The 22,759-nt window shown below is 36.4% G+C and overlaps 1 protein-coding gene across 1 annotated transcript in view; it reads right to left on the reverse strand.

Annotated features, from left to right (window-relative positions):
- SLC15A5 (solute carrier family 15 member 5) overlaps positions 1–22,759 on the reverse strand; it is a 93,476-nt gene that overhangs the window by 26,004 nt on the left and 44,713 nt on the right. The window contains exons 6-7 of the mRNA XM_031650314.1: positions 9,259–9,447; positions 1,792–1,923 (exon numbers count right to left, since the gene is read on the reverse strand). Coding sequence (XP_031506174.1) covers positions 1,792–1,923; positions 9,259–9,447 — 321 coding nt within the window. The remainder of the gene's footprint in view (positions 1–1,791; positions 1,924–9,258; positions 9,448–22,759) is intronic.

Genomic DNA, 22,759 nt, shown 5'->3' on the forward strand with positions numbered 1-22,759 from the left:
TGTGATTTGATTCTAGAAATTTTGTTTTAGCAAATTTTTGGAAATATCTTTGCTGTGTAACGTAAAGAAAGGAATGATCTAACAACGAAATGTTCTTCAGGTGTGAATATATGTTAAGAGTTTGCAAGATTATCTTACAAAATCTTTTTTTTTTTTTTTGAGACAGAGTCTCGCCTGTGCCCCAGGCTGGAGTGCAGTGGCTAATCTCGCTCACTGCAAGCTCCGGCCCCGGTTTCATTCTTCCTGCCTCAGCCTCCCGAGTAGCTGGGACTACACACCGCTACCGCTAATTTTTTGTATATTTTACTGAGATGGGTTTCACTGGGTCTCGATCTCCTGACCTTGTGATCCGCCCGCCTCGGCCTCCCAAAGTGCTGGGATTACAGGCGTGAGCCACCGCGCCCGGCCTATCTTACAAAATCTTAATGTCAGTGCTTTGTCTCTAGCTTATGTACAAAGAATCTGAGTACTAGAAAAGTCAGCAACTTGCCGCCGTTCACACAGTTAGCTATCGCAGTTTGAATTTGAGTTCTTTGAGAACTGGACCATATCTCACACAATTCCATGTAGCACACGACCTAGTACGTAGTAAATACTCAACACACAGTTCATCTTAATTTTCTCAGATAACTGAGGAAAGGGCAGAGTTTGACCTTGTCAGTCATCAATCAAGGATTAGTAGGTTTCTCCCCAAGAACTCTGCTATTATATCTATCATTGACTTTCTCACTTTTAATTTCATTCTTACTTGTACCCCTGGAAATTTCCTAAGGGCTTGCAAGTGTTTATTTTGCTTGCCATGGTATCACCAGTGCCCAATATGGTGCCTGGAACAGAGCGGGTCCTTGATAAATATTTTTTGAATGGAGATTTAGTGTTAAAAGGAGTGTCTCATTCATAGAAGTTGATTTTTTCCATGGTTTGAAAGCAGGTAAATTAGATTTGTTTGTTATAAGAGAATAGAAACTAACACTTTCTTTACATCATTTTCAGTGCACAACTATAAGTATTTTTGAAAGTAGAGAATACATTTGTGATCATTTCCACAAAATAAGCAAACATACATTAAAATTAAATTAAAGCTATATTAACATTTTAGAACAAAATTTCAAAAGTCCAGATTTAAAATAGAGCCAAAGTCATTTCACTGTGATGGCTGATCATTATTGTCATCCTGTCTGGCTGTTATTTTTTCAACACATGCAACCAAAGAGTAGTTCTTTAAAATTTGCTTTAATCAAATATTTGCTTTAGTAGATACTTTAATGTTTCAAATAATGTTTGAATTTTTCAGATTAGTTGTTTCTCCTGACCAAAATCTCTACTGGGAAAATTTTAAAATATCATTTATTATTCAATTCACAATTTCTCTTTGATTGCATAGACGAGAATTGTGGCAAATCATGAGAAAAAAAAAGATCATTCAGGTACCCTATCCCCTATATTTACACAGGTCTTACTTTTTCTGAAGACTGTCTATGCCAGCTGTGAGGCATTATTGCATATGGCCTCATTGAAAGATCTAATAAGAATATAATGACCAGTTTGTTTTAAAATACACTAAGGACAGCATGACATTCTGTAATTACCTCCTCCTATCAAAAGAAAAACAATTCCCAGAAATTAATGAATACAGCAAGAGTGTATTTCCTATCTTAATTCTATCTTAATTGCAAAAGTGGATCAATTAAAAAAAGACTGCACTGGCAAAGCCCCTCTCTTAAGGTTTGGTCTCCCCGTTCCCTAGTCATCAACTCAATGTATATAAGCATGCCACGAACCTATTTTTACCTTCTGAGATGAGATATACCAACTCCACCAGCAGTGCGCCTGTGAAACAGCCAAATCCATTGAACAGTGTCAGAAAATTCATGGAGGTTCCTCTGACGGTGCTTGGAACAAATCTGTATGATATTACAGAGACTGAGAGAAAAAGAGAGGTCAGAATTTAGAACTTCCTCCTGAAAACTCTTTCATAGAGACTGTTCAAATTGATGTTGATCATATATCAAAGAAGATTTACTGATACAGTAAAAATTGGGGTTGGACTTTGTTAAGGTTATTATAGTAAGATATACTGTGATACAATTTACGGATGTCTTCAAGGAATAAAATATGACAAAATATACCTTGACCCAGCTACAAGGAGAATTTGATTACTTAGTAGTTGAGTGTCCTGATGTATTCACCCTAATTTCACTCCAAATTGAATATTTCTGATAAATTTTGGATTGAGGTGTGGCCTCTGTTAGATAATATGACAATCTATCAATTCTGTGATTCTGTGTAATTCATTAGGTTCCTTATAGAAAACTTGTATAAAATTTGCATCAAGGTTAAGAGCATGGGCTCTGGAGTTGGACAAGATAGTATTAAAATACCATGTCAGCCATCTACTATCTCTGTGATTTTAGGTAAGTGACTTAAACTTTCCAAGCCTCAATGTCCTCCTCTAAGAAATGGGAATAATACCATTATTCACTTGCAGAGGTGCTGGGACACTGACCTGCAATACTACATGTAAAGTGCTTAGTCCAATGCTGACTTGTAGGTCCTGAATAAGGGTTAGGCATTTTTGACAGTATTAATCTTATCAAACTGAGTAGCTCCTACTCTACAAAGCCCTTAATATGCATTATCTCACTTCAGGAGAGGTGCTCAGAGAGAGAGACAATAGCTTAAGCATTGGGTCTCCAAAGTGGTTATCTTTCCTTCCCAAGTCATTTTTTGGGTGCCAGTAGTGATGGTAACAAGAGGTTAAAAAAACCACGAAAATTTTTTTTTTAAATTTTCAGTTGAAAAAATAGCTTTCTTTTGAAATCAGAAATAGATGAAAATAAGTATATGAGGTTTTGTAGACGCCATATAAACATAATATATTAAAATGCATGACAATCTTAGGGATATGTCTTAAAATATTTGATGTTTATTATAATATGAGATTTGGGATTGCTTCAAAATTATACAACAAGAAGGAAAAAAGATGTGAATGAGGGTAGAGATGAAACAAGTTTTGGCTATGAGTTGAAAATTATTGATTCTAGAAGATGGATACAGGAGAGTTTATTATACTAATCTCTAATATAATGTGTGCCAAAAAATTTGTAAGGAAATACACCAAATAATATTAACAGTCTTAGCTTTGAGTGGTTGAATTACTGGATTTCTAATATTCCTCTTACTCTTTTGTGCTTTGCAAATCTTTCCACAATGAAATCATAAATAAATATTTCAGCTCATTTTAAAAAGAAAAGTGATGATAGAAGACAGATGTGCAGTCATGCGTGGCTTAATAATGGAGATATGTCCAGAGAAATGTGTCATTAGGTGATTTTGTTGTGCAAACATCGTCGAGTGTACTTACACAAACCTATGTGGTCTAGCCTACTACACACCTGTGCTATATGGGTAGCCTGTCACTCCTAGGCAATGAATCTGTACAGCATGTGACTGTACTGAATACTGTTGGCAATTAGAGGACAATGGTAAGTATTTGTGAATCTTAACATATCTAAACACAGAAATAGTACAGTAAAATATGATATTATATCTTATGAAACCGCTGTCATACACCTGATCCATCATTGATCAAATTGTTGTTACATGTTGCATGACTGTACTGTAAACACTAAACCTTTAGTTTCCTTCTTTATGAGAAGTAAGAGATCTTATTATCTCCTCCCGCTCCTCTCTGGAATACTTACCCCTGTGTTTTTTGTTTTTAATACTTTGCCACAGCGAAACTCTGCATTTACCAGAACTTTTCCATGATCTTACTAACACATGATGTAAATGTATTAATGCTTCTTCCTTCGTTAATGTAAAATTTCTGTTTTACTTTCCGTGTGTCCTCCCTATGTTTTGATTTATTTATCCCATCAACATTTAAAGGAGTCCCGCTTTGTGCTTCAGGAAAGTGGTGAGTGCTGGAACTGATAGGTGGGAAAAGGCATCAGTTTAATCTTTCCTGGACTTTAAACTCTGCAGCAGAAACAGCACATGATTTAATACAAAGGGCAGTGCTAAATGTGCACTTTTCCCACAGATGCTGATTGGAGATGAAGATAATAATGGTGATAGGTAAAATACTGTGGAGAAGGGCTTCAAATATTGGTGGCAAGGTAACACAGCTCTTTGTGTAGTACCAATCACCAGCAGGAGCTTTGGAGTATTTTCAGAAAGGTCCAAATAGGAGTACAAGAGGAAGTCTGAATAGGCTTTGGGAATAAATGATTCACAGTTATAAAAAGGATTTGGCTTGTAAACTTTCCTTTCCATAAGTACAAGGAGACAAGTAATGAGCAGAAAGAGTAAATAGGCCTATTTCTTTCACTAAGAAAAAGCAGAACATACAAGCCCATTATTACCTTGCTAGTTAATTATTAATCCTATGCTTTTCTCTTGCTAGAACTTCTGGTATGGTATATAATTCATGAACACACTTTGCCAGCTCTCTGCCTGCTGGTTAATCTCTCTTTGGTGTCATTTTAGTTGTTTTTGAAAGCCTCCAGTTCCCTTTTATAGGACTTAGCTTTTCAAGTCCTTGAATCTTCATTTTTAGGCATCTATTTGCATGTTCTGATCTTTTGAAACTTTAGTGATCATCAATTTGATTTTTTTTTTAGGCTCCGAGATACTCCTTTTAGCCCATTACAATGTAGATAATATCAACAAGTCTGTCACTAAAGTTCTCATTTTACTATGAAAACACAATAAAAAATATTCAATGTGTATGTGAAAGCTGGTCTTCTTGCCAGTGAGTGCTAAAAATGTGCCTCTAGGTAGTAGCTGGTTAGTGCTTGCAAAGATGCCACATCACAGCATATGCGGAATCTTCAAAATATAGGGCCATAACCACCTTCCTAAGGCACCTGGTACTGGGGACTTATTGCTGGAAATTTCTTTTACTCTAGTTGTTCTTAAGCAGTTGAAACGTGTTTATTTTGTTTGGTGAAAAGTTATTTTGAACATGTGGAGAAGAAGTACCACAGTCCCAGAAAACGGAACTTTATCCTGTTGCCATTTTTAGACCGTTATATCTCCCTTAACTCTAAAAAAACTTCAGCTTTGAACCTTATATTATCAGATTATATCATCTACTTCTCTTTCATGCTGTCATCTGCCAATCTATAGGACATTTTCCTCTTTTTCTCAAAGTTGTCAGTTCCTCTCTCATTGTCATACTCTCTGGTACTACTCCTGCCTCAATGCTTGGCAATTTTACTATACATATAGCTCATCCTTCCCACCTTCCATCCTTTCAGTCTTGGTTGTCCCGTTCCTTGACCTCCAATGTCCTTGATCTCCAATCTACCTTAACTTCCACTCCACTCACACCCAAGGTCATGACCTATGCCTTGTACCTCAGCCAGTGGTTGGCCAACTATGGTCAGGTAATATTCAGCTTGTCACCTATTTTAATAAAGTTTTATTGGAACACAGCCACACTCATTTATTATATGTTGTCTATGGCTGCTTTCGTACCACAATGACATAGTTGAGTAATTGTAACAGAGACTGGCCTGCAAAGCCATGTCTTGGATCAATAACTGTACCCACTCCATAATCACAATTTTGTGCACCCTTCTCTGATTAGAGCCTTCTATTCTTCCCAACTTACTCTCTACTACTCAGCCACAGAAATGCTGTAAGCTCTACAACGGCAGAAATTTTTGTCTTATTTTTTTTTTAACTGATGTGTCTAAAGCTTCGAGAGCAGTATTAGGCACATTGTAGACACCCACACAGTATTTTTTTAATAAACAAACATAGAGTATGAGACAGATGAGGTGTGCACTACTACAATTAAAACATAATTTTAAATGTTTTCTACTGCTTTTTTTTTTTCTAGCTCATCTCCAATGTATAACATGTCTTAGTAGGTTAGACTATGTCTACTGTCATTTATGGAGTAATTCACTGTGTTTCCTTGCCCAATGCCATCAATTTAGGACATTGTCAAAATTTTGAATAATGTATTTTTATTGTACCATATAGAAATAGCCATAGACTTCATTGATTTGTTTCTTCAAACAAAATGTATTTACTGATCACTTATTTTGTACATGCACTTTTTGGGAAGGAGAAACATACGTTGACATCAGGAATGTATATTCTTACAGTGAGAGGCAGGCAGTACAAATATAAATAAAGTAACTTCAGATTATGAAAAGAAAACCAGGGTAATTACATGGAAAGCGATGGAATAGGTAAAGAAGCCCCTCCAAAGAGATGACCTTTGAGAAAGCTCAATAATGAGAAGAAGCCAGTCATTTGAAAACAGAGGAAAGGGAATTGTCAATAAAGGAAAAAGAAAGCAGAAAGTCCTTGGGGTAGACAGAAATCTGGCAACTTAGAAACACACACATTTCTGGGATGTGGTCAAGGGACAGAATGTAACCAAATGTAGATGGAACAACCCGCGGAGACCAAATAGTGTGGAACATTATTCACCATTGTGAATAATTTATCTCTAAAACCCTACTGTGGAATTTCAAGCAGGGGAACGACAGAACCTATGTTTTGAGAACACCACAGCTGTTTTGAAGAGAATGGACTCACGGGGCAGGAAGGGAAGCCGGGAGAAAAGTTCAGAGGCTCTGGTCAAATTGGGGCTGGAGATGATGGTGGTGTAGGCCAGGAGGAGAACAAAGGGGATAGTGAGATGTGGCCAGATTTAAGTTCTGTTTCAGAGTAAAAACGAGGACTTGCTGTTGGATTGGAGAGGAGAGGTGAGAGGAAAGAGACGGATCTAGGATGACTCAAGTGAGAGACAGTTCTGCTTACGCTGCCAGGTGGTTTATGGCAGAAAGAACTGGGAGCAGGACACCTGTACTTCTGTTCTAAGTCTGACACTATTAATTCATGTGAAACATGATAATAATATTAGGTCCGTGAAAAAGTAATTGTGGTTTTTGCCATTACTTTTAGTAATGATAACAACACATTATAACTGCTAATTATTGAATGCTGTCTATACACGGGGCACTATGGTTTTTGCTTTACATAAAATCTTCCACTTAGTCCTTTGAACCACTCCCTGTTTTATAGATGATGAGAAAAGCCCAGAAATGAGGAATGATTTTCCCAAACAGAGTTAGTCAGTGACAGAACTGGGTTTGAATTCAGGTTTGTCTGACTTTAAGACCATAGCACCTAACCTCTATGCTGTACTGTCTCCCAGAAGGGTAATACTTGATTTTATAGTTCGAAATACCCTTTCATATTTTACGTCATCTGATTTTCAAGGAGTAGTCTCTCATTCCCATTGATTCTTACCCTATCAATGCTGTGATATAAAGAAGAATAAAATTATTTCTATTTTAAATATCAGAAAAATGAGGATTGGAGGTTAAATGAGTTCCCAAGTTTATGTAGGCAGTAATGGAAAAGCTAGATAGCAGATCAAATTCTTTCAGTCCCTGGCCCATGACCCCAACAGCAGATGAGTCAAGTGACCTAGACTTCAGTTAGACCTGATTTCCTGAAGAGTAAATCAAGGAGTGGTGGAGTAAGTGATGTATAGTACATGATCTGCCTTTTTCACAGTCATTGGTTTTTCTGTACCTCTCTGGCTTCTGTAGGTTGAACCCCTATTGCTAAGCTGGCTAACAATTTCCTCCACATAGTCACTAATTACCTTTACTCATTATTTACTCTAATCCAGCCCAGAAAATTGTGGCTGACTACTTCCAACACAATTTTGGGAATAACATCAGAGAACATCACAAATTTTTGTGTAGTAGCATTGCTTTACACTTCTTTTGTCTTCCTTGCAATGTTGAACAGTGAGGTCCCCAATATAAAATCACATAAAGTAATTTATGTATGCAAAATATATGGAATGAAATGACATAAAATTATAAAAAGAAGTCTGAGACACATGAGACACACATATGTATGAATATACTCCAACTTAATTTTATTTTCATTGTTTAATGAATTGCCTTGGTATCATAAGTATGTATGTGTATAAATACATATTTATTAAATATTTATCTTTAAGGAGTTTGGAAACAACTTTGAAGATAGTAGAATCATTGAAGATTGTAGACACAGATGGAATGGTTAGAATTGTTATTTAGGATGATTACTCTAAAATCCATGTGCCGGCTGATAGAATGGGAGAGATATTGGAAGTCAGAAGATAGTTAGAAGTTATAAAAATATTATCCATAAAGGATAATGGGGGCTTGAGTTACAATCAGGACTCCTACTACACGAAAATTTAAGGAGGATAGAAACAGATGTAATCAATTACACTGATAAATATATGTACACACACATTACTGTATTGCAAGAAGTCACTGAAATACTGTGATAAATTGTAAAGTGGCTAGTTTAATTAATATAAGCAATCTAGATAATTCAGAAACCCTTGATATTTAATAAACTTATTTTGAACCTGTCTTATGAAACATTAGTGATCTCATTTAATCTAGTGTAATTTAATTCAAAGACATCAAGTTATCTGGAAAATTGGCTTAAATTTTCATTTCATTTGCATGTTTATATACTCTCAAAGAACATTAAGTGTCATTTTTGGAGGGGTATATATGTGAGTTGTTTTTTTTTTTTGAGACGGAGTCTCACTCTGTCGCCAGGCTAGAGTGCAGTGGCGCAATCTCGGCTTATTGCAACCTCCGCCTCCCGGGTTCAAGTGATTCTCCTGCCTCAGCCTCCCGAGTAGCTGGGACTATAGGCGCCTGCCACCACGCCCGGCTAATTTTTTGTATTCTTTGTAGAGACGGGGTTTCACCATGTTGGCCAGGATGGTCTCAATCTCTTGACTTCGTGATCCACCCGCCTCGGCCTCCCAAAGTGCTGGGATTACAGGTATGAGCCACCGGGCCCGGCCTGTGAGTTTATCTATGAGTGAGAATGGGGGAGGTGAGAAGAGGGAAGGGAGAAGAGAAGAGAGTTTTCATCTTAGTGTTCTGGAGTTGTCTTCTGGGTTTTAGCAGAGGTTTTCCTCCTGTGGTGTGTCTGACAAAATGGTTATTGCCTTTACCAGGTTAAAAACCTTTTGTTCCATCTGCATCCAGGCAGAATTGATAGTTGTTCTGTGCATGGTAGAGGAATGAGGAGAAATGAAATGTTTGTGAAAATGAAAGTAATAGATAAATTTGCTTGAAGTGTTGTGGGAACTCTCTAGGGGGTGAATAGATGACCTACCACTTTAATTGTTCTGGTTGAGGTGATGTGTTCTGTGTAAAGGTTCAGTGCATTCTAACAGTAGTTGAAAAAGTGTTTACTCACGAGCTGGGTTTACCAGTGTTTCCGCCACTCCAAGTAAAACATACTGAAGAATCAGGTAGAAACAGGGCATGGAGGAAACAGTGAGAACTTTTCCTGAAAGGAGCTGCTCCACTGGAGGGAAATGTTTTCTGTGTATTTCAAAGAAGCCAGCTATCATCACAGACAATGCAGCAAAAAGATTTCCAGCAACTGAAGGAAAATAATGCAAAAGAAAAAAAAGTTAAACGAAGAGCTAGAGATTCATGTAATAGGCCGTAACATTTCTTACCCATTGACATTAGATGTTTCCTCAGCATTTGTTTGCCCTCGGGATATCCAGACTCCAGTGAACTGTGCTGTACGGCCATCCAGTGCTTAGGCTCTGGCCTCGGAAACGACTGAGTTGACTTCCTATTCCCTGACTTCCGGCTTTTAGGACCTCAGGAGATTTTGGGCCGAGACAATGGGGTTTTCTAAATATACAATCATGTCATCTGCAAACAGGGACAATTTGACTTCTTCTTTTCCTAACTGAATACCCTTGATTTCTTTCTCTCGCCTAATTGCCCTAGCCAGAACTTCCAACACTATGTTGAATAGGAGTGGTGAGAGAGGGCATCCCTGTCTTGTGCCAGTTTTCAAAGGGAATTTTTCCAGTTTTTGCCCATTCAGTATGATATTGGCTGTGGGTTTGTCATAAATAGCTCTTATTATTTTGAGGTACGTTCCATAAGCAACTTCAGCAAAGTCTCAGGATACAAAATTAATGTGCAAAAATCACAAGCATTCTTATACACCAGTAACAGACAAACAGAGAGCCAAATCATGAATGAACTTCCATTCACAATTGCTTCAAAGAGAATAAAATACCTAGGAATCCAACTTACAAGGGATGTAAAGGACCTCTTCAAGGAGAACTACAAACCACTGCTCAGTGAAATAAAAGAGGACACAAACAAATGGAAGAACATACCATGCTCATGGATAGGAAGAATCAATATCGTGAAAATGGCCATACTGCCCAAGGTAATTTATAGATTCAATGCCATCCCCATCAAGCTACCAATGAGTTTCTTCACAGAATTGGAAAAAACTGCTTTAAAGTTCATATGGAACCAAAAAAGAGCCCGCATCTCCAAGACAATCCTAAGTCAAAAGAACAAAGCTGGAGGCATCACGCTACCTGACTTCAAACTATACTACAAGGCTACAGTAACCAAAACAGCATGGTACTGGTACCAAAACAGAGATATAGACCAATGGAACATAACAGAGTCCTCAGAAATAATACCACACATCTACAGCCATCTGATCTTTGACAAACCTGAGAGAAACAAGAAATGGGGAAAGGATTCCCTATTTAATAAATGGTGATGGGAAAATTGGCTAGCCATAAGTAGAAAGCTGAAACTGGATCCTTTCCTTACTCCTTATACAAAAATTAATTCAAGATGGATTAGAGACTTAAATGTTAGACCTAATACCATAAAAATCCTAGAGGAAAACCTAGGTAGTACCATTCAGGACATAGGCATGGGCAAAGACTTCATGTCTAAAACACCAAAAGCAACGGCAGCAAAAGCCAAAATTGACAAATGGGATCTCATTAAACTAAAGAGCTTCTGCACAGCAAAAGAAACTACCATCAGAGTGAACAGGCAACCTACAGAATGGGAGAAAATTTTTGCAATCTACTCATCTGACAAAGGACTAATATCCAGAACCTACAAAGAACTCAAACAAATTTACAAGAAAAAAACAAACAACCCCATCCAAAAGTGGGCAAAGGATATGAACAGACATTTCTCAAAAGAAGACATTCATACAGCCAACAGACACATGAAAAAATGCTCATCATCACTGGCCATCAGAGAAATGCAAATCAAAACCACAATGAGATACCATCTCACACCAGTTAGAATGGCGATCATTAAAAAGTCAGGAAACAACAGGTGCTGGAGAGGATGTGGAGAAATAGGAACACTTTTACACTGTTGGTGGGATTGTAAACTAGTTCAACCATTATGGAAAACAGTATGGCGATTCCTCAAGGATCTAGAACTAGATGTACCATATGACCCAGCCATCCCATTACTGGGTATATACCCAAAGGATTATAAATTATGTTGCTATAAAGACACATGCACACGTATGTTTATTGCAGCACTATTCACAATAGCAAAGACTTGGAATCAGCCCAAATGTCCATCAGTGACAGACTGGATTAAGAAAATGTGGCACATATACACCATGGAATACTATGCAGCCATAAAAAAGGATGAGTTTGTGTCCTTTGTAGGGACATGGATGCAGCTGGAAACCATCATTCTTAGCAAACTATCACAAGAACAGAAAACCAAACACCGCATGTTCTCACTCATAGGTGGGAACTGAACAATGAGATCACTTGGACTCAGGAAGGGGAACATCACACACCGGGGCCTATCATGGGGAGGGGGGAGGGGGAAGGGGGGAGGGATTGCATTGGGAGTTATACCTGATGTAAATGACGAGTTGATGGGTGTAGCACACCAACATGGCACAAGTATACATATGTAACAAACCTGCACGTTATGCACATGTACCCTACAACTTAAAGTATAATAATAATAAATAAATTTAAAAAATATATATATATAAAAAAAAAAAGGACCTCAGGTCAGTAATGTAACCTCATTATCACTTTCTCAACTCTAAGGTGGGGTTAATGACGCTTACTTTGTAGGGTGCTTGTGACATTTAAATAAGACAACTGATACCTGCTGGGGATTGGTTCCAAGACCCCAAAGACACCAAAATTCCTGCTGCTCAAGTCCATTATATAAAACAGCTTTATATTTATTTGCACACAACCTACGCTCCTCCTCCCCTATTCTTTAAATCATTTCTAGGTTACTTATAATCCCTAATACAATGCAAATAGTATGTAAATAGTTGTTACACTATACTGTTTAGGGAATAATGACAAGAAAAAAAGTCCATACATGTTCAATACAGATGCAACCATCTATTTTTTATTCAAGGTTGGTTGAATCTGCAGATACAGATCCCTTGAATTAGTAGCAATTATTATTGAAGATAAAGCAATGTTTCAAAACCTTTATTCCCAGATAAGAGATATCATCCTAGATAACTTTCATAAAAAAGATTAGTCAAAAATGATTTGGAGGAAGTTCAAATATAAAATTATCTTTATATATAGTTTTAATTATTATTTTAAACATGTTTTTGACATAAACTTAAGGTATTATTGATCCTCAGTTGTCTGTCATTTCTCTAATTTTCACAGAGAAGGTAAAACAGCTATTAGAGAATTATGGACTAGAAACTTTCATTTAGAAAAAAATTCTTAAAGAGGTAAATTAGCTAAGTGAAGAGTGTAAATGCAAACAATTATAGTGGTCAAACTCTTCCTTTTACTTTTAAGGAATTATCTAGAAGTTTTTTGTTGAAATTGAGTAGGGAATTTGTTACAGAGTCTATATCTACTCTAACCATTCCATTTCTCCATTTAGCATTCATATTACTGGACTTAATCCTGTCGTTAGAGTGGAGGCAAACTTTAACTTGATGGAATTTATTTGAAATTTACAGATAGTCACATTTTGCTAACTTGCATAAAATTTTAGATAAGGCAAAGCTTTCAATTCAGAAAAATCAATCTAATGTTTAAATAGCTTAGTGTTTGTTTTGGTTGATAGAGAAACTGGTAGGTAATTTTTTTGATTATATCTCAGAATTTAAATATATTCATAAAGACTGTTCTTTCCAGGGTCCCCAAGAAATCAAAGGTGTAACAAAGGAGGAAACCTCAATAAACTTCAGTTCAAAAATTTGAGGAATTTTTAATTTATTACTATTTTAAATTAAGGCCTATACAGGCTTATTCATAGCAAAGTAGAGATTTTGGTTCTGTAAACAGCTCACATAAAAAATATGCATTTCACATATTACCTGACGTTAAGGCCAAATTCATTATATAATCACATTTATCAAGATTATTGCACACATTACAAACTCATCAGAAAGCATGCTAATATGTCAATTCAATTTAATATTTGCTCCGTTCCTGTTATATGCAAGATAGTATGCTCAGCACCATGGGGGATAAAAGATGAAAAAGGTCCGTTCCATTGCAGACTCATATTCTATTGGGGAGCATCAGGAGAAGAACTTATTGCTAGTTGGAGAAGTGAGAGACATCATTTTATGCTTTTAAGAAAGAAGAGTTTCAGTATGAAAAGGTGAAGGCAGTACACGTGGCATGAGCAAGGGGACAGTGTTGCGAGAGCATCAGACAGATTTTCAGGATGACGATATGCTCAAGTTATTTGGGAATCAAGGTAGACAATAGATTGGGGTCAGATCATAAGAAGCATTTAATACACTTTTAAGAAATTTGAAAATTACTCTGAAGATAAGAGAATGAAGATAATAGAATCATTGAAGATTTTAGACACAAGTGAAATGATTACAATTGTTATTTAGGATGATTACTCTAAAGGTCATGTGCTGGTTCGTGGAATAGGAAAGATATTGGAGGTAGGAAGATAGAAGTGATAAAAATAATCGGGTAAAGCATAATGGGGGCTTAAGTTACAATCAGGGCTTTCACTTCAGGAAAATATAAGGAAGGTAGAAACATAAAATGCAATAGAGTACACTGATAAAACCATAGCAACTGAAGCAAAGAGCAAGGAGGAAGCAGAAGTTAGTGATGAATATGAATCCAGGTGACTGGAAAGATGGTAGTGGTAATATAAGCAAGAACCATAGTAGATATGGGAAAAACATGAATTTAATTTTGAATTGAGTTGGAGGTACAAAGGGGTCATCTAAAGAGAAACGATCAGAAAACAATTGAAAATGTGTCATAGCCCAGAAAATTGGGTGAATCAAGAGAGAAAAACTAATGAGTCATCGGATTAGAGTCAGAGTTTAGGACCAGGTGAAACTGAAAGAGGACTGGGGAGGGACAGTAGAGAATATCTAAGCAGTGCCTTCAAGCATGTTTGCATTTGGAGCAAGACAATGAAGTAAAACGGCTGAAAGCAAGGTCAGAAAGATAGGTCATGTGTAAGAAAAGATTTCAAGGAGGAGGATATACAAAGTAGAACTTTTGATCTTTCTCTCTAATTCTTCTCCTTCACTCTTCTGATCTCTTTCTCATCTGTGGTCCCCTCTCTTCGCCCTACCTCCAAATACATCATTAAGTTCTGTAGATTTTGTTTCCAAAATACACTTGACCCTTGAACAACATGGGTTTGAACTGCTCAGGTACACTTATATGCAGGTTTTCTTCTACTTCTGCCACCTCTGAGACAGCAAGACCAACCTCTCCTCCTGCTCCTCCTCCTCAGCCTACTCAGTGTGAAGACAGTGAGGTCAGGTTAAAGACCTCTGTGATGATCCACTTCCACTTAATACAGAGTAAATATATTTTCTCTTCTATATGATTTTCTTAATAACATTTTCTTCTCTGTAGCTGACTTTATTATAAAGAATACACTATGTAATACATATAACAAAAATATATATTGTTTAAGTTATTAATATGGCTTTCCATCAACAGTAGGATATTAGTAGTTAAGTTCACCGGGGGTCAAAAGTTACATGTAATTTTTTTACTGTGTGGGGCTTGATGCTTCCAACCCCTGCATTGTTCAAGGGTCAACTGTGTATTATAAATCAGTTTGCTTCTATCCATAGCCACTGCCATCATTCCAAACCAAGCCATTCTCATTTTTAACTCAGATGATGTGCAGTAGCATATTAGCTGGTCTTCCTGTTTCCACTCTTGTCCACCTCTAACCTATTAAGCACCCGGCAGCCAGGTTGAACTTATGTAAATGTAAATTGAATATTACTCTTCAGCTTAATTCCTTCTATGGGTATCCACACAGTTAAGAAGAAATCCATAATTTTTAACATGGCCCGTGTGATCTTGCCCGTGCTTGTTACTCCAGTCTAATTGCCTGCTGCTTTCTACTGTCTGACCAGGTTTCAGCCACAGTAATCTTTGTCTTTCTTGAATATCTTGAACTCTTTATTTTCTACCTTAGGGACTTTGATTTGCTCTTCACGCTGTCTGAAACTGTCCCCTGCTTTTTACCTGTCTAATGCCTCTTTTTCTTTTAAATATGTACTTTATAATCTAAATTAGATCCTGTAACATCCATTTTTTCACTATACTTACTACAGTTTGAAATGAAATATTTTTAGTGTGTTCATTTGTACCATGTGTTTCAATTACTTAATTGGAAGATTCACAAGAATTGGATCTAAGTTTGTTTTGTTTATTAGTCTTTACTACCAAGAAAAGTGCCCAGGTTCACAGTAAGACACACACACACACACACACACACACACACACACACACACAAAATAAATAAATAAATAAATGACCACACTGAATATTTTAAGAGATAGAGGATAATAAAACATGTGACAAGTCAACTCTATTGAAGAATGGATTATCAGTTACCTTTTTACACTCAACAGGACTCCCATGATGAAATCAGAAAGCAAGGGGTTGAACAATGAGTGGGTGGTGAGTATGTGCAAGTCGTGTCATCTGATCTTCTAAGAAGTTTGGTGTGCAGAAAAGGAGAAAGCTACACAAATTGCTTAAGAAGTTAGCAGGATCACGGGAAGCTCTTCTATAAGATATGAAAGGCTTAGTCATGTTTGTATAGATGGAAGAGGAGTCAATGGAGATGGGAAAAACTAAAGATATATGAGAAAAAAAATAATATAGAAACATCCTGAAGTAGGTGAGAGAGAGAAAAGGATTAGAGGCCCAAGTTTAATCCCAGCAAGGAAAGAATAAAGTTATCCTCTAAAGGAAAAGTAATGTATAGAATGATTAGAATGCAGAGAATATTGACAAATAGAAAAGTGAATTTGAGGACATATTTACCATATAATCTTATTCTTGCAATTTAGAGAGGCTAGTCACTTGGTGAGAGTGAGTAGATGGGAATGAAATTGAGAGGATAGAGAGGTAAGTTTCAACAACCACTGTTGATGAGTTTAAACTAAAGATAGAGTCTACAATAGAGCTGGTTGCTGAGGTTTGCAGCTTATTTTACTGAGCTCTTTTTTTTTTTTTTGTCCTAATAGTGCAAGAGCTGAACTATCCCAGACAATGGAAGCACAATTTAATGCTTGTCCCATAGGCTTTGCTTTTGACATTACAGTAAACAATTAGAATGATGTTAAATTATTCAATTTGTTTACAAAATTTAGATGAATTTTTAAATATTTACACCAAGAGAATAAGACACTTGAGTATTTTTTATTTTTTAATTCTTAAAAAAGACAAGGCGGGGCGCAGTGGCTCACGCCTGTAATCCCAACACTTTGGGAGGCTGAGGTGGGCGGATCACGAGGTCAGGAGATTGAGATCATCCTGTCTAACACGGTGAAACCCTGTCTCTACTAAAAGTACAAAAAAAAAAAAAAAAATTAGCCTGACATGGTGGCGGGCACCTGTAGTCCCAGCTACTTAGGAGGCTGAGGCAGGAGAATGGCCTGAACCCGGGAGATGGAGCTTGTAGCGAGCCGAGATCGTGCCACTGCACTCCAGCCTGGGCTACAGAGTGAGACTGTCTCAAAAAAAAAAAAAAAAAGACAAAAAACTTTACATAATTATATTCTTCAAGGTTTAGGACCTAGATAATGGCCAAGTATTTTTCTAATTAAATAGTCTCCACCAGTGGGATGAATATGATTCTTATTAGTTATGTAACCAGTCACTTTACCTTAAAAATTCTCAAGTATCTTACAAAATTTGGTATTAGATAATGCATAATGGTGAAAATTCTTTGCAAGCTGGAAAAGAAAGTTGGAAAGAATTATACAGATTTAGAATACTTTTAAGATCCTATTCTACAAAAAGATTTTTATCTACATTTCAATATCTAGAGCAGTTTAGGGACTTCCAGTTAAGATGGCTGATTGACCACACAATTTTATTTTTCTTTCTCATGATTCTAATTAAATGATAGCAAAGAAATTTGGAAAAGGTATAATGTTGGAGGAAGAGAAAACATTGGTGGACAAAAATTGAAAAAAATTTAGAAATTGGAAAGAGAAGTGATAACTGATTTAGAAAAATAAATGAGGGAGCTACAATCTAAACTGACAGCCGAGTGAGAGACTGAAGAAGCATGACCCTAATCCCCCTAATCCCCTGAGGAATCATTTAGACGCTCATGACTTGAAGGCACCAGGTATTTCAGAAGGTGGGGTAAGACTGAGAAGGAAAACTGCAAGGACTGGTTGAAAGTCTGCGCACTGAACAGTGAAATTGTCAAGTCTCCATTTCTATCCCCATGAAACCAAGTAAGTACATGTTCCATCTCCTTCTCCGATAAGAGACTGGAGATGACTTTGCAGAATTTAAATAGGTGTGACTTTGGATTCAGAGAAGGATGAGGCTGAAAATGGAAAATGAGTAAAAACTAGGATTTTGAATGATGAGACATCCTCCATTCGTATCTGCACACAGCCACACTTTACTTTCAGCACTAGGAAGTATGCCTCAAAGTAGGAGGCTGAAGAAATCTTCTCTCAATAAGCTGAATAACTCCATTAGAAGATTGGTGCATATAATAGCTGGGGGGAGATCCTCATAATAATATGACTGGTTCCTTGCCAAATGATTCTACAGAGAAACCCCGTAAGTCTCACTTATGTACAAAGTCATATCATCCTCAGTAATACTATTATTTTACAGTCTATAAGAATAGATATCCAAAGATCACCAGACATTCGAGAAAAGCTTCCCATGTGAAAAACAAGGAGACACACAAACAGGAAGTGGGGGTAATCTGTAGTTAATGCAATCAATAATAAGTAGCTATGAAAAAAGAATAATAAGAAATCTTAGAAACCAAATATGACTGCTGAAATAAAAAACTCACAGAAAATTTGCAGGATGAAGTCAAAGAAATTTCCAAAAAAAAAAAAAAAAATAGAGAAACAACAAAGCAAAAAAGGCAATAACAATAAAAATCAACCAAACACATAGACATTTGAAGAGAAAATATTGAGACTTATTGAGTTATTTTAGGAAGATCCAACATCTGATCAATAGGAGTTCAAAAGGAAATACAAAGAAAATGGAAGAAAGAAAACTTTTTTTTTTAAATAAAATTTTTCTAATTGAAAGAACCCACTTGGGTCAAAAGTACAATGGTTTATCAAGGTACAATAACATGAAATTTTAGAACAGCATGGAAAGAGAGAAGAGCTTTCCATTTAGGAAAAGCAATTGTAACACAAGAATGAGCATCAGAAAAGCAATGGACTTCTGGCCAGGTGCAGCAGTTTGTAGCTGTAATCCCAGCACTTTGGGCGGCCAAGGTGGGAGGATCATTTGAGGCCAGGAGTTCAACACCAGCCTGGGCAACATGACAAAACCCCATCTCTACCAAAAATACCAAAATTAGCTGGATGTGGTGGCACATAACTGTAATCCCAGCTACTCAGGAGGCTGAAGCACAAGAATTGCTTGAACCGAGGAGGTGGAGGTTGCAGTGAGCCAAGATCACGCTACTGCACTTTAGCCTGAGCTACAGAGCTAGACTCTGTCTAAAAAAGAAAAAAGAAAGAAAGAGGAAGAAAGCAAGAAAGAGAGAGAGAAAGAAAGAAAAAGAAAGAGAGAAAGAGAAAGGAAGAAAGAGAAAGAAGGGAAGAAAGAAAGAAGAAAGAAAAGAAAGAAAGAAAGAAAGAAAGAGGGAAAGAAAGAAAAAGAAAGAAAAGGAAAGGAAAGAAAAGAAAGAGGAAGAAAAGCACTAGACTTCTTAACAGTAATTCAAGTTGCTTTCTTTGGTTTTCTTTTAGAATTTGAATTCTATAGGTATCTTCTAAGACACCCCTTATCCTAACTAATTTGAGGTAATTTAGATTTTAAAACTATCATGCACTTTTTTTTGATTGTTACTTGTGCTATGTAAAAATGCTTATATTTTATGAAGGAAAGTTTGTGGCGTTGTCAGCAAAAGTGTAGACAAGGGTCACTATTTTTTTTCTCTGTAAAAGGCCAGTAATAAATATTTCAGACTTTTGAGAAAAACAACAAAATTGAGGATAAGTAGGTACTTATGTAATGAGAGAAAACAAATTTCTACGATTTTAAAAATTGATAAAATTTAAAATTATTTCTTTTGGAAGGGTGACGCAATTTCACTTAACTGGGGTTCAAAGGTGTTTTCTATTATCAAATCAGTTGCAAATGTTCATCTGTGTAAACCATTCTTACCATGCAGGTCATACAAAAACAGATGGTGGGCCAGATTTGGCCCATGAGCTGTAGTGATTGGCTAACCCCTGGTTTAGTCATCAGCTTTTATTGCCTGTTACCGAACTTTCATTCTGGCCTAGTGAGAAATTGTGGCATTTTATCTGGACCACTGCTGCCTATACACATGCACGGAGCTTGAGACAGCAGTCTTTTGGCCACTTTCTTTGTCTTTGATACTGAAAGTGTCCTCCTTGACCAGTGGTGTAGGTATCACCTGGGAGCTTGTTAGACATACAGAATCTCAGGCTCTGCTCCAGAACCACTGACTCAGAATCTGCATTGTAAACTAGGTCTCTAGATGATTCTTACACAAATTAAACTACGAGAAGCACTGCTCAAGCATATAACACTATCGGGCCTGATCTAGCAAAATCCCATGAAAGACAGTTCTCCAGAAAATTTCAAGCAAAGCACACATATTGAGTTTATTGTCTTAGTTTGCTTGTGCTGTTATTCAAAAGAAGTCTGAGACTGAGTAATTTATAAAGAACAGAAATTTCTTTTCTCACAGTTCTAAAAGCTGGAAAATTCAAGGACAAGGTGCTGGTAGGCTTGGCTGTCTGGGGGGTGCTGCTTTCTGCTTCCGAAATGGCACCTTCCACATGGCAGAAGGTAGAAGAGCAAATGGAATGAACTCTATCAAACCCTTTTATAAGAGCAGCTAATCCCATTTATGAGAGTGGAGCACTGATGACTCACTCACCTCCCAAAACCAACACCTCCCAATACTGTTGTACTGGGGATAAATTTCAACATGAATTTTGGAGGGAACGAACACATTCAAACCGTAGCACTCAGTTACCTAGGTATTTTAGGGCAAAGCATATTTTAGGATATTTAAGGATCTATGTTTGCTTTTTATTTGCTACTGGAGTCTGGTGCCAATAAAAACTAACTTTCTTAAAATTTAAAGCAAAGTTTGATTCCAACCTAAATTTAATCCACTCCATTTTAAATTCGTAACTCATATGAGATAATAACACACCCAAAGCAGAGTGCAGTTTATCAGAATGCACACATTTTAAACCTCTAGCAGATCTGTACTTACAAGTTAAAGCACAATGGTTGCATAGGAGATATTATATTCAGATATATAATGTGTGTTTCAATATTGCCTGTGCAGTTGCAGACAAGTCCACAAGAGTCTTGAAGCTCTTATAATTTATGCTATTATTGAACCATGTAATAATTTTCCAAATTAGTCTACAATGAAATAAAAGACATTCAGAATTTATTCAAACATTAGGGTTTCACTTGTGATTTCATAATGAAGCTGAACTTCATACTAAAAAAGTGGGCATGTTAAGATTCTTTAGATATTGGTATAAGATTCTTTAGGTATAAATTTATTCACTGGGAAAACTATGGGTTTCTATGGATAGTGTGATGTTTGAGTTTCTGATATGTAAGCTCACAACTTTAAGTATGAAATTCTATTGAGTCCTTGAGAAATTCCCCTTGGATCCATGATTTTGGCAAATTCCCAGAATGAGAAATTTGCTCAGTGTTAATATATCAATCAGTGTTCATGAACTACTCTCATAAAGTCAGCTATAATTTTATTGTCTTATGTATCTGCTGCCTTTGGGGAAGATATTTGTCACTCACTTTTTAGGGTGGCGTATGTTTTTTATTTTTATTGTTTTCCCCTATTTGTGGCATGTTTCTAAATATAATATATACATAAAATGTGACATGTTCATATATATATATATGACCTTCTATCTTTTGTTTCTCTGTAAACCATTGGAATTCATTTCAGAAGACCCAGCTTCCATTTATGTTTTATTTCTGAATGTAGAACAGGTAATCATTTACATAGAGATAAAATACACAAATGTATTGCTATAAGACATCAATTATTTGCTTCAGATTACGTATTAGATGATCTACTTCACCTCTGATTTAATTCCAACTTGATGTTACATTTAAGAATTGAGAACACTAACATGCCTATATCAAACAAATGTGCAACCGAATGAATGACTTATTCAGGCTAGATGTTTACAATTCATGGTTTACTTCTTTTGGTGTCTACACAGTTCCTCCTATCAAGTATTTTACAATGGGTACATACCGTGATGTTTCTTGGGAAAATGTATCAGTTTGAAAGCTATATCAAAAAATAATTTTCCCTGAGATAATTGAACTTGCAATGAAAACAACTGGATCCCTGACTTGGTTTTTAGCTTAGCAACCACTTTGGTTTCAACCACAAAAAGAACTTTATATGACTGCCAATTATGAGAACTAGTTGAAGTTACTGGGACCTACACTGACTGTGTCTATCATAAAAGACTTTTAGCTGGAACTTGAATTTTCATGTTTTTATTTTAAGGAAAAAGGTATTGCAGTTATGTGAATATATTTCATCTACATTTCAATTTAAATGTTATTTAAAAGCCAAGATAATTGCTACCTACTGTGTTGTACACTTCTGCTTTGTGTAAACCTTAATAACAATCTTAATTAGGCTAATTTTAGTCAGATTAATACTTGTGTGTGTCAGCACTAACTACTGAATGCTCCATATTGCAGGATTTTAATTAATGCTAAGGAAAGGAAATACTCATAGTGTAAACATTTTTGAACTAAAAAAAAGATAAAATGAAGTAAACCCAATTATGGCAGGATAAATTACAACAATATCATTAGTTCTGGATTTTTAGTGAATCAAGGTTGACTTAAATAGATAAATCCACACAAGTGTTATATTAAGAAAATGCAGCCATGAATAAAACACTGTGAGCCTGTGAAGTCTCTGCCTTTCACGGTCTTGGAAGACCTAGAGGTTTTTTTTTTTTTTTAAATAGTTGGAAACCCCAACATACTTCTTGACCTCCATAGGTGATGAACTCAGGAATGTTGTATCTTGAATCGGAAACACCTTTGTCATTGCATTGCTTATGAGCTAGATAAAAAAGTAAGTTTATTTTTTCTTTATAAATTTCTAGTTTGACCAGCTGGGTAAGATTTCCCCATCTCTCACTCTTGGTTTGGGCTGTGATTTTGCATGTCAAACATTAGGCATTGTCATTGACTTTACCATCTGCCTCCTTAAACATGACAGTCCCTGGAAGGAGAATGCCTGAATGTGGAAGGGAGTGTGAGAGTATAAGGAGTAACTGCCCATTGTGATGACAAAAGGAGTTTTTCGGTTACTTCATAGTGCTAATTGGAAATATCAGTAAGGATGCCAAGCTAATATCAGTA

This window comes from Papio anubis, chromosome 9, assembly GCF_008728515.1.
Source record: "Papio anubis isolate 15944 chromosome 9, Panubis1.0, whole genome shotgun sequence".
Taxonomy (NCBI): domain Eukaryota; kingdom Metazoa; phylum Chordata; class Mammalia; order Primates; family Cercopithecidae; genus Papio; species Papio anubis.